We start from the raw sequence: 13,005 nt of genomic DNA, 5'->3' as shown, positions 1-13,005 counted from the left end.
CCTTGACCACCACTCTCCCAGGGAACTTCACCCCAGCCCGGCATCTAGAATTCCCTCTTCAGGCTTCCTGGACAATACATTAACTCTTGTGTATTTTTTTAAGACTTAGAGGAAATGTTACTCAATCTCTCCTAATTGTCCTAAATTATTAACTGTGCCCTTCTCTTTCCATGCACAGCCCCTTACTGGTAATGCGGACTCTCCACGAACTAGTCAAAATGTAGCCCACAGTCCTTTTACATGTTTGTTTCTTCCTCAAAACCAAGATCTCCTTGAACTCAAGGGTGAAGTCTCCTCAAGGGTGGAGGTCAGGCCTGAAGCCTTGTGTTCCCCCAGTCCCTAGCCCAGAGCATGGCTCTTAGTAGGAGCTAAGTAAATGTTTGTTGAAATAGCACAGGAGTAATTTAATGAACAGTAGCTCAAACGGTACAACAATCCATTAATTTGTTTATTGTCTCACTGGGAACTGAAATGATTCATCTCTTGTTTGTTCTGGACAATATTTGAACACAATCTTTTGGCCAAGTTAATATTAATTCAGGTTTATCCATTTCATTACACCAGTGACAGTATAAATAAGTCACTGATGGATGCAGAGAACAGCAGCAGTAGACAACAGCAGGCTCTCCTGGAGGGTAAGTCATCTTTCTCCTCTTGGGGACAGTGAGGGTCCACATGGGTAGGCATTTTATTGCTCTTTTGCTATGGTTCAAGTAGCATCTGCCTTAGTGCACAGCAGATGCTATTTCAGTAGCCATGAAAAAGGTCACCAGTGGTGGCAGTGATGATGCAGAGAAGTGGACCCTGTACCCAGAGCTGAGCTGGTTACTGTAGGAAAATAAGGAAGGGAGGACATGGCCCTGCCCTAAAGAGGTGAAACTTGAACGCAAGCTCAGGTCATGGTTCTCATCTTCTCCTTTCCCATCAGTGGGGCCAGAAATCCACCATTGGTGTCCCCTTCAGATGCAAGGCCTGACTTTTGGTCTCAGTCAATCATGGGGGGCACTTATGGGGGCAGAGAGGGTTTTTGCCCTGACAGTGGGTGAGGGACCATAGCTGTGAGCACAGGGAGGGCTTAAGTGAGGTGACCAGGATTTCCTGAGATGACCTTTGCCAGGCCCTTGATTCAGCTGATGTCCAAGTCGCCTGAGCACCACCTGGGCTTTACTTTAGAAATCACGCTGGCAGCTCTAAAGCCAGATCTGGCTGGGTTGCATCTGGGCCAGCTGCTACGAGCAAGTTGCTTTTGGCAAGATTGAATTTTCATGTAAAAACATGGATTTCTAGATGCTTCAGAAACAAAAAAATCCGGCACCACTGACCCAGCACTGCCACTAATCACAGCTGGAGCTGAGTGACACCTGCCTCTTCAGCCTGGCCACGATGACCCATTTTCCACAGTCCCCAGCACACCTTATTGCATTACACTTGCTGTCTTTCCACGTGGGTATTTCTGGCCAGATCTCTGCAGATGTTTGAATCTGCAATCTGTGCTCTCTCTCTCCTCTTGTTTCTTTCCTTTCCACACTTTTCAGGATTTTTGTCATGACCTCTGTATTAAAAAAAAAAAGAAGAAGAAGAGCAAGCAAAAAGGATAAAGAAACCCCAGTGTGGATGGAGAAGACCCACTTGCAGCATAGGCTAGGGGCAGAACTGAATCCCTGTTAATCAGGTCACTTACCTTTAATTTGTCTGAAGTCATGTTCCAGAATACTCATTAGACTTTCCTTGTTAGACTTGGCTAGGATCCTTCAATTAAGGACAAATAGCAACCCCACCCAGGTGAACTGCACCCAGGTAAGAATGAGCCTTTTTCAATCCCCTCAGCATTGAGAACACGTTCCATAGAACATTCACCCGTATACCTCTTCCTTCCAATAACAGCTCTGGATTGTTGCAGAAATGTCCCACAGGAAAATACATCTGGTGCTGTCTCTGGTCCTCATCCTCTGTGGCCTTTTTAATAGCATCTTCTGTGAAAAGCAGCAAGACTCCCAAAAGAATATCAACCTAGTCTTATTAAAGAAAATTCCATCTCTCTCCCAGAAGACGGAAGCTGGCCATAAGGCGTTTGCCCAAGAATTGTTCAAGGCTTTGATAATTGAGGATCCCAGAAAGAATATTATCTTCTCCCCTGTGGCCATCTCCATCGCCCTGGTCACCCTCTCCCTGGGGATCAAATCCACAACGCGCACCAACCTCATTGAGGACCTGGGACTTGACCTCAGAAAAATCCAAGTGTTAGACAAGGACAAGCATCTTGTCCAGACGTGGAATGAGCTAGTGAAGCAAGAGCAACTGAAGCACAAGGACGTTCTCTTTATCGATAACAACAGGAAGATCAACAAGATGTTTCTGCAGCAGATAGACAGAGTACATGAAGTGGACATCCAGACGATTGACCTTAAAGATACAGAAAAAACCAAGAAGGCCATCAATCACTATGTGGCTGAAAAGATACATAAGAAAATCAAAGACTTAATCACCCACCTGGACCCTCAGACTGTCCTTTGTCTTGTCAACTATGTTCTCTTCAAAGGTGAGGTTTATTAAATGCATGAATTCTCATTTGGGGTAAACTTTGCCCTTGTGTTTCCTAAAAGATTTAAGTCAGGAAAAAAAAAATTTTGTCAGTATATCCCATTTTCCCAGAAACCAGTAGATCCAAAACTTTTTAAATGGACTTTGATATCATTGTGTTGTCTAGCATTTTTCAGTATTTCTCCTCTTAATCTTCTCAGTCATCTTGTTTGCCGTGCTTAAGATATTTTGGAATAAAAAGGCAATGACTCTTGCTGGTAAAAAAGGGAAAAAGAAATCTTTTTGCAGAGGCATGAGCATTGGCTAATTCACTTGTTTTGTAAGGTCAGATCAGTGAGAGATGAGATGCTTTGCGAAGTTTTGTCCATTGTTGAATTCAGGATCACACGCCAGGTGTCTAAACTAGCAGTTTAAATTCCAGGTCACAGATCTTGACGTGGCCCTTGTTTCTTCAGGTGGGCTCAGAGTTACCGCTCACTGGCATCTATTTATACCCTCTTCCTCCACTTAGCATTACCAGTCTCCTTCCGCCATGGACTCTCAGTCAATGGCCTTGCCTCCTGCCCGAATGGGGACAAGAAAGCAGTTCTGACAGGATGTCCTCCATGTGCTGCCCAAGGCTCACACACCTCTCCTCTCACTCTCCCCTCTGGTCACAGTGAGGGAGTGCTTGTCCCCTCCCCTTCCTCAGGGCAGGTCCCCTTCCATCCTCCCTGCCCAAGGACTCCCTCCACTTTCCTCTTACCCCATAGCTCATGCCTCTTTTGTCTCCTTGGCTGGTTTCTCCTCTTCTGACTTCTACAACTGTCTCCTGCCTCACCTGAGCTCACGACCTCAAACACCATCTGTACTCCGACTATTCCCCGCACTCTAGATGCAGCCTGGACCACCTCTTCTGAGATCCAGACTCTAATACTCATCTGCCTACTGACATCTCTTTGGGGATGTTTCACAGACCCTTGAACACAATCCCCCCAACCACGCCCAGCATCTGCTCACCTCAGAGAATCACAATGCCATTCACCCACATTCTCCTGACAAAAGCTCCCCTCCAGCCTCCAGATTCAAGAACACAGTAAGTCCCATGGATTCTGCCTGCAGAGCTGATCTGGAGTGTGTTCGCTTCTCACCATCTGGTCTACCACATTTGTAGCCAAGGCCACCACTATCTCTTGCCTGGATGACTTGCCCCAGCTGTCTAATTACTATGTTTCTATTCGTGCCTGCCTCCAATCCCTTCTCCATTAAAAGACCAGAACAATTTTCTTAAAACATAAATCACATCATTCCCCCATCTGAAGCCCTTCCATAGCGTTCTGATGCACTTGGAATGCAATCCCACCCAGACCCAGCTGTTTGAGCCCTGCTGATCCCTCCAGTGTCTCCCCACCACTATCCCTCTCATTGTTATGCTTTGCCCACAAAGACCTTCCCTTCTTCCTTAAATGCATCCTGCTTTTTCCTGTCTTAGTCCATGATGTTCCTTCCCTAGGAATGTTCTTCCTCCCCTTCTTTGCCAGGTGGAGCACCCTCTTCTTTTAAGCCTCCGCCTCAATGCTCCCTCCTCAAGAAGGCCTTCCCTGGTCTTTCAGAGGAAGTGCTTCCATGCTAGCACTCAGCTCTTTACTTGCATCTTTCCTAATGCTCATCACACTTTTAACCATTTACAGTGGTGGATTGCTTTTCTCTCTGTATCCCCCTTAGAAAGTAAACGCCATGAGGACACAGGTCCTCTGTTTTATTCACTGCTATAACCTCAGTACTTAGGATGGTACCTGGCACATTCTTTGAGCTCAAGAAATTTCAGATTTGAATGAGTCAATTAATGGATAAACTGTTGTGGATTAAACAGGGTTCCTACCAGGACATGCAGATTGTTTGTTCTTTACATGATAAGTGAAGGAAATGTTCATAAAAACAATGCTTCCCAGCACAGGATGCTTGCTCAGGCTACTGGGACCATTATTCATATTTGGACTCACAGTCCCAGACTAGGTGCCTGGGACATAGAAAGTGCTCCACAAATGATCTTGGAGGGATCACGTCTCTGGATGCTTCAGAGAACTCTCGGGCATGATTCCCTCCTAAAAGCTTTATCTATATCACACTTTAGAAGGCAAGTCGTAAAAACGGAACAGAGAGGACCGTAAGCCTGGCTATAGAATCAGAAGCAAGGCTAACACTTGCAGAGATTTTCCAGACCAAACTAGATGGCCGTCACTCTGGGTGACATGCATTTTTTAACTGGTGTGTACCTTGAATCTTTTTTTAAATCCACTGGGGAAGTGCATTAGCTAAAGTAGGATTTCACGCAGGGGTGTGCATATATGCGCAGGTGTGTGTCTTTCTGATGAAAAATTTCCCTCCTGGAATAAGTTACATAAATTTTAAACAGATTTCTTTACCATAGGACTTCTTTGAACTCTTAATACACTCAAATGCAGTGGGAGTTTTCAAAGAAGGGTTGCTGTGGTCAATGTTTCCTAAATTATTTGATGACAGAACCCTTTCTTGGTGTTATAGTTCCAGAAGCAGGTATTTTGGTAAACATCCTTTGAGAAATACAGATTTAAAGAAATTCTATGGTGAATATCTTTGAAAATCATGTGTTAGCTTTTCTTTCCTTTGCACCAGTCTAGAATTTTAAATAGTCTGTTCACTATGGTCAAGGTATCACCAACAATAGACTGCTTCCTTCCCAAGCTGATGACCTCTGGGGTCCCCGAACCTGGGGGTGGTGATGATTTTCCGCCAGATCACTCTTTGACTTTGTCCTTCCTGATTCCCCCAGGCATTTGGGAAAGAGCTTTTCAGAGCAACCTCACGCAGAAGGAGGACTTCTTTGTGGATGAAAACACCAAAGTGCAAGTGGACATGATGAGGAAGACAGAACGGATGGTTTACAGCCGCTCCGAGGAGCTGCTTGCTACGATGGTGAAGATGCCCTACAAAGGAAATGTGTCCATCATTCTTGTGCTCCCAGATGCAGGACAGTTCCACTTGGCTCTAAAAGAGATAACTGCTAAGCGAGCTAGACTCCAGAAAGCCAGTGACTTCAGGTATCCTGTTCAGGAGGAACATTCTATGGCATTGCATTTTTACTCAGCCCTCACTTCCTCTATGTAAAAGCCTTATTGTGGGGGGGGGGGGGGGGTTTGGCATCTGGTTATTTCCTAGCATATTTGTAGAAAATGAAACAAACCAAACAGAAAGAATAGCAGCCTGAGTCCCCTTACCAGCCAGAAGCCCCTTAAACTGTTAATTATGGTTCTTTTTGTCACATGTACAGCATCGGAAACCCACTTCATACAAGCTCAGGATGGGTAAAGAGAGGACTTTATTGGAAAGATACATGGGAATTTCACGGAACCCCAGGGAATATACACAGCCGGGTCTCATGAGGGATTGGAACAAGGGACTACAAGGGCACCCAGAGCCCCATCTCTCTTGGTGTCACTAGTCCTTGCTTCTAACCTCTCTAGCTCAGCAAACCAGCTTTTCACACACATGTTAGCCCGTGATCCACTCACCCAAAAAATATTTTCTGAGCACCTATTGTATGCGAGAAACTGCTTGGTGCTGGGAATATAATGGTTAGCCAAACACTTCCCTACTATCGTGGAATTTTCAGTCTGGTGGAAGAGGTAAAAAGTCAACTAACAAATATACAATTTCAAACTGTAGTAAAAACTAAGGAGATAATGAGTAGGGTGACATCAGCGAATTCAGTTGTGAAGTATTAATTAGGACTCTTAATTAGTTATGACGGTCAGGGGAGGAGCCTACGCAGGTAAATTTCAAGCTGAGACCACTGTAGACAGGCATGGCTCTCTTTCATTCAATCAAATGCTCCGCCCCACACTGAACTGAGTATCTTTCGATTCCCGCTGCATATTCCTGGAAGGGAGCATTGAACTAACCGAGCTTGGGTATGCTATTCACCAAGGTCCCATCAAATGTGGGTACATTAAATAGTGAAATCATGATTTTCAATGGCCCACTGATCTGAGCGGCAGGGTTGGGGAGACAGTCTTCAGGCCGTAAGTGTGTAGATTGGGAAGAAATCTCTCAACAGCGTTTACTCCTACAGTTGAGGGCCACGGCAGAGGGCGTCTGCCATCTTCTGCCATGGTTGTGCCTACCACAACGTTCCTGGTTGGGACAGAGGGGGTACAGCAGTAGAGAGACCCAACTGAACGGGTTGCTAGCCCATCAGAAGCTCAACACCGCACTGACATAGTCTAAAATGTTGGGTGGGAGGGCTGGCGCTACACATCCTGATACTCTCCCTTAGTCATAGAGTGGCTGGTCTATAGAGAGAAGAGTCCTCCTTTCTGTTCGAAAGCTTCTCATCCAGGCTGGAGCTTCCTCTCCTGTGGAAACTCCCTCTGCTCCACCTGCAGCATGGGGACCTCATGCCCTCCATCTCCCTCACCCCATGCAGGGTCATTGCCCAATTTAAACCCCTGCTTCCAGAAGGGTTGGAGGGACTCAGGGCTGGATGCTCTTGGGCTGACCCTCATCTTCTCTTGCATAGAGAGCCTGTGAAGGGAATCATTTGAATAGCAAGGTATATTTTGAGTAAGCAGATTGCTTGGAAATTCAACATTGCAGCTCATACCCCGGCATCTTTAATATCTCCCCAACCCAGCACTTCAGAACAAACACTTCTGTTACCTTTTCACTCAGAAGAGGTCTTTCAGCCTAAGCAAGGTGCTTCCCCTAGACCCCAGGAGAGGGACATTGTTCAGCTTCCTTGTCGTTTTCATTCTCAACAGATTGGTGCACTTAGTTTTGCCCAAGTTCAAGATCTCCTCCAAGATAAACTTAAAACATCTGCTTCCCAAGATTGACGTCAAAGATGCGCCTACTACAACAGCGGCCACCCAGAGCATCACAAAGAAGGCTTCTCTATCTATTTTGGAGGTGAGTGGGGCAATTTCTAGAGTCTCTGTTTTATCCACCACAGTCCTGATTGAGAAACTTTTTTTTTTTTTATACAGCAGTTATAACTCTTATCTGACTGGGTCCCTGGGCTTTGGGGGTTCTTTCGTCATTCACTCACTCAAAAGTAATTGCATCAAGCACTGGAGGCACTGAGGGTGAAGTCGTGAGCCAGCCAGACAACACCTTACTCTCGTAGCCGTTCCATTCTATTCACGGGGTAGGCAGTGAGCACACCAACAGACAGATATGTATTACGTCCCCCAGTGATACTTCCTGTGAAGAAAGGAAAGCAGAGAAACTGGGAACGGCATGCTGGGGTGCAGTGAGCAGGCTTGAGAAGGCCTGGGTTGGCCTTTATGCCAAGGCCTGAATGAAGGGCAGGAGAGAGAAGGGAGCAAATACCTGGGCACGTGTGTTCCAGACAAAGAGAGCAAGTGTATCCTAAGGGAATGTGAACTTGAAATTTCTGAGGAACCCCAAGAAGGCCCAGGCAGTTAGAGTGCTGAGTAAGATGGAGCCTGGTAAGAAGTGAGGGTAGAAGTCAGGCAGGGCCAGGTCATGTAGGTGTCCCAGGCCCTGGACAGGACGGGGGTTTATTCTGACTGACATGGGAGACCACCGAAGCTGACATGAGCTGACATATGCTTTACAAAAGACCACTTCTTGCCGCGCGGAGAACAGGCAATGGCCCTGGAGGAAGAGGGGGACCCATTAGGAAGTTTGGCGGGTAACCTAGGTGAGAGGTAATGGAGGATGGATGGGGCCTTCGAGGGAGGGTTAGCTGTGGTGAGAAGGCTCTGTGTGCCTTTTGAAGACAGAGCTGGGGAGCAGGGAGGGAAGAGTCGGGCTTGTAAGCTGGAGCCTGGGAAACGATGGAGCCAATGCCTGAGGCAGGAAAGATGGAGCAGGAGTGGTTTGGGGGAGCAGACAGAGACTGGCTCTCTAAACTTGAGGTGCCAGTTAGACATCCAGATGCTGGGGAACATTTATTTATGAGATAATTTTACCCATCCCGGTGGGCACAGGGGCTGCCCTCCAATGACTCCACCAAGGTCACTAACTGGCTGGCTGCTATGTGGCCGCCATAGGGGCCAGGATACTTTGAGGACTTTGCCCAGGACAAAAATAGCAAACACAATCCCTCCCTGTGATACAGCCCCTGACAAATTATGAAGCACTTTTTCATGGTTTCTCTTGCTCGAGTCTCCCAATGACCTTGGGGGTCGGGACAGGGCAGGGGTCCTGTTCTTTAATTGGGAGATGATGAACCTGTCACTCACAGACACTGGATGGAGTTCCCAGGGTTGGGACCCCGAGGGGATGCCGTGCTTCCCGTGGCCCAGTGGGTGTAAGCACTACTTACCGTGTCCAATTCAAACAGAACCCACCCGGCAGGTGTGCACTGAGTGCTGGTTGTTGGGCTGGGTTTGAGAGATGTTGAATCCATCACCAGTAATGCAAGCCATGTCATGGCCACGTTCCCCAGCAGGACCTCTTGCAGATCAGGGAGGCCAGCGTGCATGTTCCGGCACAAGCACTTTTACACGGAGGTTAAATTGTCCCTGCATGGATGGAGACAAGAAGAACTAGCCCCCTAGTAGTTTTTATCACATTCTTCTTGAAAGTGTTGGAAATGACTATCCTTCAGTCGTTCTATGGGATTTTTTTCTAAGCCTACAGACCACCCAGCCTTCCTCTGTGTTTTATTCCCCTTTCCTCCCTTTTAAACTTGTTAACACCTTGAGCTGTCTGCCCTGCGCTGAAAATGTCTGAACTCAACAATTACCAACCCTAGTATCAACCCCACTCGGGGACGTCTGGCCTTCAATGGTGAACCCAGTTGCTGGGAGCTGAGGGTGGTTTTCTAGGAATGGAAGTCAGCTTTCCTCCACCTGCCATCGGCCATGGAGGGAAGCTGCCTCCCTGATCTTGACCACAGGAGATAGTTGGGCACACCGCCCCGCCTTGCTCTCCAGCCAGCCAGGTGAGTTCACTCCCAGAGCTGAGAAGGAAACTGTCTCTCCCAGGCCGTGCATCAAGCTGAGATAGAGGTGAGCGAGCATGGCTTAATCACGGATGCAGCCAAGGACGCGGACGTGTGGAAGGTCCCCGTGGACACGAAGGAGGTCCCTGTGGTCGTGAAGTTCAATAGACCCTTCTTGCTGTTTGTGGAGGATCAGATGACTCAAAGAGACCTCTTTGTGGGCAAAGTCTTAAACCCCAAAACTGAGTAGAGGGGCCAGGCTGTGCTGCGCAGGAACTTAGCTGGTCATGAATAAAATGAATACAATTCACCACCCTGTGCATCAAAATGCTGAGACTGACAAGTGTGGTCTGGGAATGGAGTGGGGAGGGCCACTGCTGGTCTTCTGTCCAAGAACAGAGCAAGATAAGAAGCAGGTTGAGGGCCTGCCAGACACATTTGGCTGGGGCACCTTCTGTCCTGGAAGAAGGCTGACATAGGCAGGGAAGCAATTCTGAGGGGGGTGAGCAGGTGCGGGGGAGCTGTTTCCGTCGGTGGCTGTCTCATCAGCCTTGCTTCCTGTCCAGCTGGCAATCAGAACCTGTCGTCTCATCTGTACAAGAGGAGCTGTACTAACTCCCCCAGGCAGCTGCGGGCAGAGGCATGTCCCACAGCAGAGAGGAGGCTGGGAAGAGGGTTGGTATCCACAGACACCTCGGTGGGCTTCCATGTGTTCACCCAGCTCCAGGGGGAAATGGGGATACCCGGAGAAGCAGAGGATCCCAGATATGTTGGCAGCATCTTCTCTGCCCCATGCTCTAGTCTCTTTTCATCTTTACAACAACCCTCTATGAGGGAGTTATTATTGCCCCCTACTGGAAACGAACTAAAACTGATGAGGGGAAAACAGGATTGTGTGTGTGTGTGTGTGTGTGTGTGTGTGTGTGTGTGTGTGTGTGTATGTGTGTGTGTGTTTGAGAGACTGGGACTTGGGAACTAGCTGGCTGGCCATGACTTGCCTTGGACATATGGGAGGGATCATGGAGTCTGATGGAAACCAGACATTTGACTAGGGAAGTCAGATCCAGAGGCCATGGGCACAGCTGGCAAAGACACTGGCCAAACAGGCTGACCCAAGAGTGATACCCAAGAGGCGGGACCTTGCCTGGGTGGGCTAGTTCAGAGCAGTAACTGCAGCAGACTAGGACAGAGGGTGAAATAAAACTCTTCTGGTAGAGAGCCCAGGCTCAGTGCTGAAAACACAAGGCCAGGAATGAGATTGGAGGCCAAAGATGGGGCAGGGGGGACTGACTGCAGAGCCATGTAATGACATGACCAAGCCAGAGCTACCTGGGGGCCCACAATTAGACCCAGGAGCCTTGGATTGGATGAGAGAGGGCTGGTCACCCCAAACCACAGAAGTTCCTCTGTGGTGGGGTTTAGGACACAACCCAAGTATTCTCTTCTGGGAACAATGTGACCCTGAAGGAACTCCATCCACTACCAAAGGAGTCACTTCAGGGCTAAAACTTTCATTCCTTTAACAAGGATGCTCAAACACCCAAGAAAAGAGCTTGTCACTTGCATCACCACTTACAACCCAAGCTCCAAGAAAGGAGAGGCCTGGGGATGGGCCACAAGAGCAGCTTGGAGAAGTAGCTCAATAAGGAAGCTAACTCGAGAGAGGAACAGTAAAGTGGATTGTTCTAGAAAACGTGCAGGAAGTGAGTCAACAGCATAACCAGAGGGAGGAAGGGCTAGAGATCCAGGCTTGTGTATGTCTTATCTCCAAGCAGATCCACAGCAGAAGCAGAGGGGGAAGGTGCTCGTGAGGATGTTGAGGGCCTGGACCCATTTAGTAGAGGGTATCCATGGAGGATATTGAGGGTCCACTGACCCACACGCTAAAGGGAGGTAGGCAGTGGCACGTGAAACAAGAAGATTATTGGCATATATAGGAAAAAGCCCGGGAAATGACTGAGAAGCAGTCGGCACCCAGGTCAACTCTGCAGACTTAACCAAGCCCACCTGCCCAAGCTCATGGCGAGCTGTGCCATCTCACAAACTTTGGTGCCACAGATGCGGTGTCTTCACTCGAGGCCAGGGTAGGCTTTCTCTATGACTGCAGCAGTGAGCTGGTGTGATTCCAAGGTTGACGGTGAGAGGAGTTTACTTTCCTACGTGTAAGGGCACATTTTCCTGCCCTTTGACTCTGAGATTGGACACACAGGTGAGGTATTTCTGCATCAAGGTCAAAGGTTTGCACTCCAGGAAGGAAACCAAGCAACCCAAGGAGGTGGTACTCAATCCTCTTTCCTACTAACACATGACATGTGTGATAGTTAATTTTATGTGTCAACTTGCCTGGGCCACAGTGCCCACATACGTGGTCGAACATTCTTCCGGATGTTTTGCTGAGGGTGTTTAGGGGAATGATTAACATTTAAATTGGTGGGCTTTGGGTAAAGCAGACTGCCTTCCATAAGTTGAAGGCCTGAATAGAACAACGACTGACCTCCCCTGAACACAAAGGAATTCTACCAGCAGGCAGCCTTAGGACTTGACCTGCAACGTCCACTCTTCTTGGGTCTCCAGGCTGACAGGCTACTCTGTAGACTTTGGACTTGCCATCCTCCATAATCACGTGCGTGAACCAATTCCTTAAAATCCCTCTCTCTCTCCTTGCTCTGGGCCAGGCACTGCATAAACGTTGCCCACGTACAAACGTTTCATTCCCACCACAGCTCTGTGAGGGTCTCTACTGTGGCGGGGTCTGTAATCGATTCCAAAATGTGGGTCTCCTGGGATTGTTTCTTCTTCCCTAGCGTGTGACACACGATTGTAAAGAGCCAAGTAATTTATGTGAAAGCCAAGAGTGAACTGGATTCCTCTTAGGTGAGAAAGGAACTCTGGCCGTGTACTTCAATTTTTTGTTTATTCATACTGCAAATGTGTCTTTATAAAGCACCCAGAAAGTTCTCGGCACTGTTCTAGACCCAGGGGTAGCATCTCAAACATCAGTGGGTGTACCAGACTCCATCAGTGCCTGGCCAAAGTGTCCTTGGCTTTCACCTTTCCAGCACACACCTGTTGGGTCCTACTGTGAGTACCTTCTGCTCTCCATCTGGGGCTTCAGCACACCAGACAGGCCAGAGGTACCTCCAGCCCCACCCTATCATAGCATCAGATTCAGTATCCTAGGAGCCTTTATGTTTTAAAAGTGCCTTTTGATTGGAACCACTGTGCCGACCTGAACGAGCTTTTATTTTGCTTTACGTGTACAATTAAATAATTCTACTTTTTAACAATGTTTTATTGTTTTTTGTTAAAAATAAAATACATGCTCTTTTTGAGAAATTAAGAGAAGACAAAAATCTACAAAGAACATAAAAATTACCCAATTCCATCACCAAAAGACTCACTCATAAAAAATATTCATTTAGTTCCACACTTGGTTCTAGATCTTAGGTAAACAAAAATCAATCCTCGGGCTTCCCTGGTGGCGCAGTGGTTGAGAGTCCGCCTGCCGACGCAGGGGACGCGGGTTCGTGCCC

General features: G+C 47.7%; 1 protein-coding gene across 1 annotated transcript; it reads left to right on the top strand.

The window, feature by feature from the left end:
• Positions 1-1,902: 1,902 nt before the first annotated feature.
• LOC113627774 (uterine milk protein-like) lies at positions 1,903-9,722 on the top strand. The gene is made up of 4 exons (XM_027120841.1): positions 1,903-2,539; positions 5,333-5,600; positions 7,320-7,467; positions 9,516-9,722. The coding sequence occupies exons 1-4, from the start codon at positions 1,903-1,905 to the stop codon at positions 9,720-9,722; spliced, it is 1,260 nt and encodes a 419-aa protein (XP_026976642.1).
• The last annotated feature ends 3,283 nt before the right edge of the window (positions 9,723-13,005 follow it).

The sequence above is a fragment of the Aethalodelphis obliquidens genome, unplaced genomic scaffold (genome assembly GCF_003676395.1).
Source record: "Aethalodelphis obliquidens isolate GAN/ISIS:26980383/991018 unplaced genomic scaffold, ASM367639v1 scaffold21, whole genome shotgun sequence".
Classification (NCBI taxonomy): domain Eukaryota; kingdom Metazoa; phylum Chordata; class Mammalia; order Artiodactyla; family Delphinidae; genus Aethalodelphis; species Aethalodelphis obliquidens.
Note: the sequence above shows the minus strand (reverse complement) of the source record. Positions and strands in the feature narration are given on the sequence as shown.

What these genes read in the sequence shown, in the direction of transcription:
- LOC113627774 (XM_027120841.1), top strand. Translation starts at nt 1,903, where the DNA reads ATGTCCCACAGGAAAATACATCTGGTGCTGTCTCTGGTCCTCATCCTC. An exon ending in CAACTATGTTCTCTTCAAAG is followed by an intron (nt 2,540 to 5,332) that starts GTGAGGTTTATT and finishes TGATTCCCCCAG; the next exon opens with GCATTTGGGAAAGAGCTTTT. An exon ending in CAGAAAGCCAGTGACTTCAG is followed by an intron (nt 5,601 to 7,319) that starts GTATCCTGTTCA and finishes CATTCTCAACAG; the next exon opens with ATTGGTGCACTTAGTTTTGC.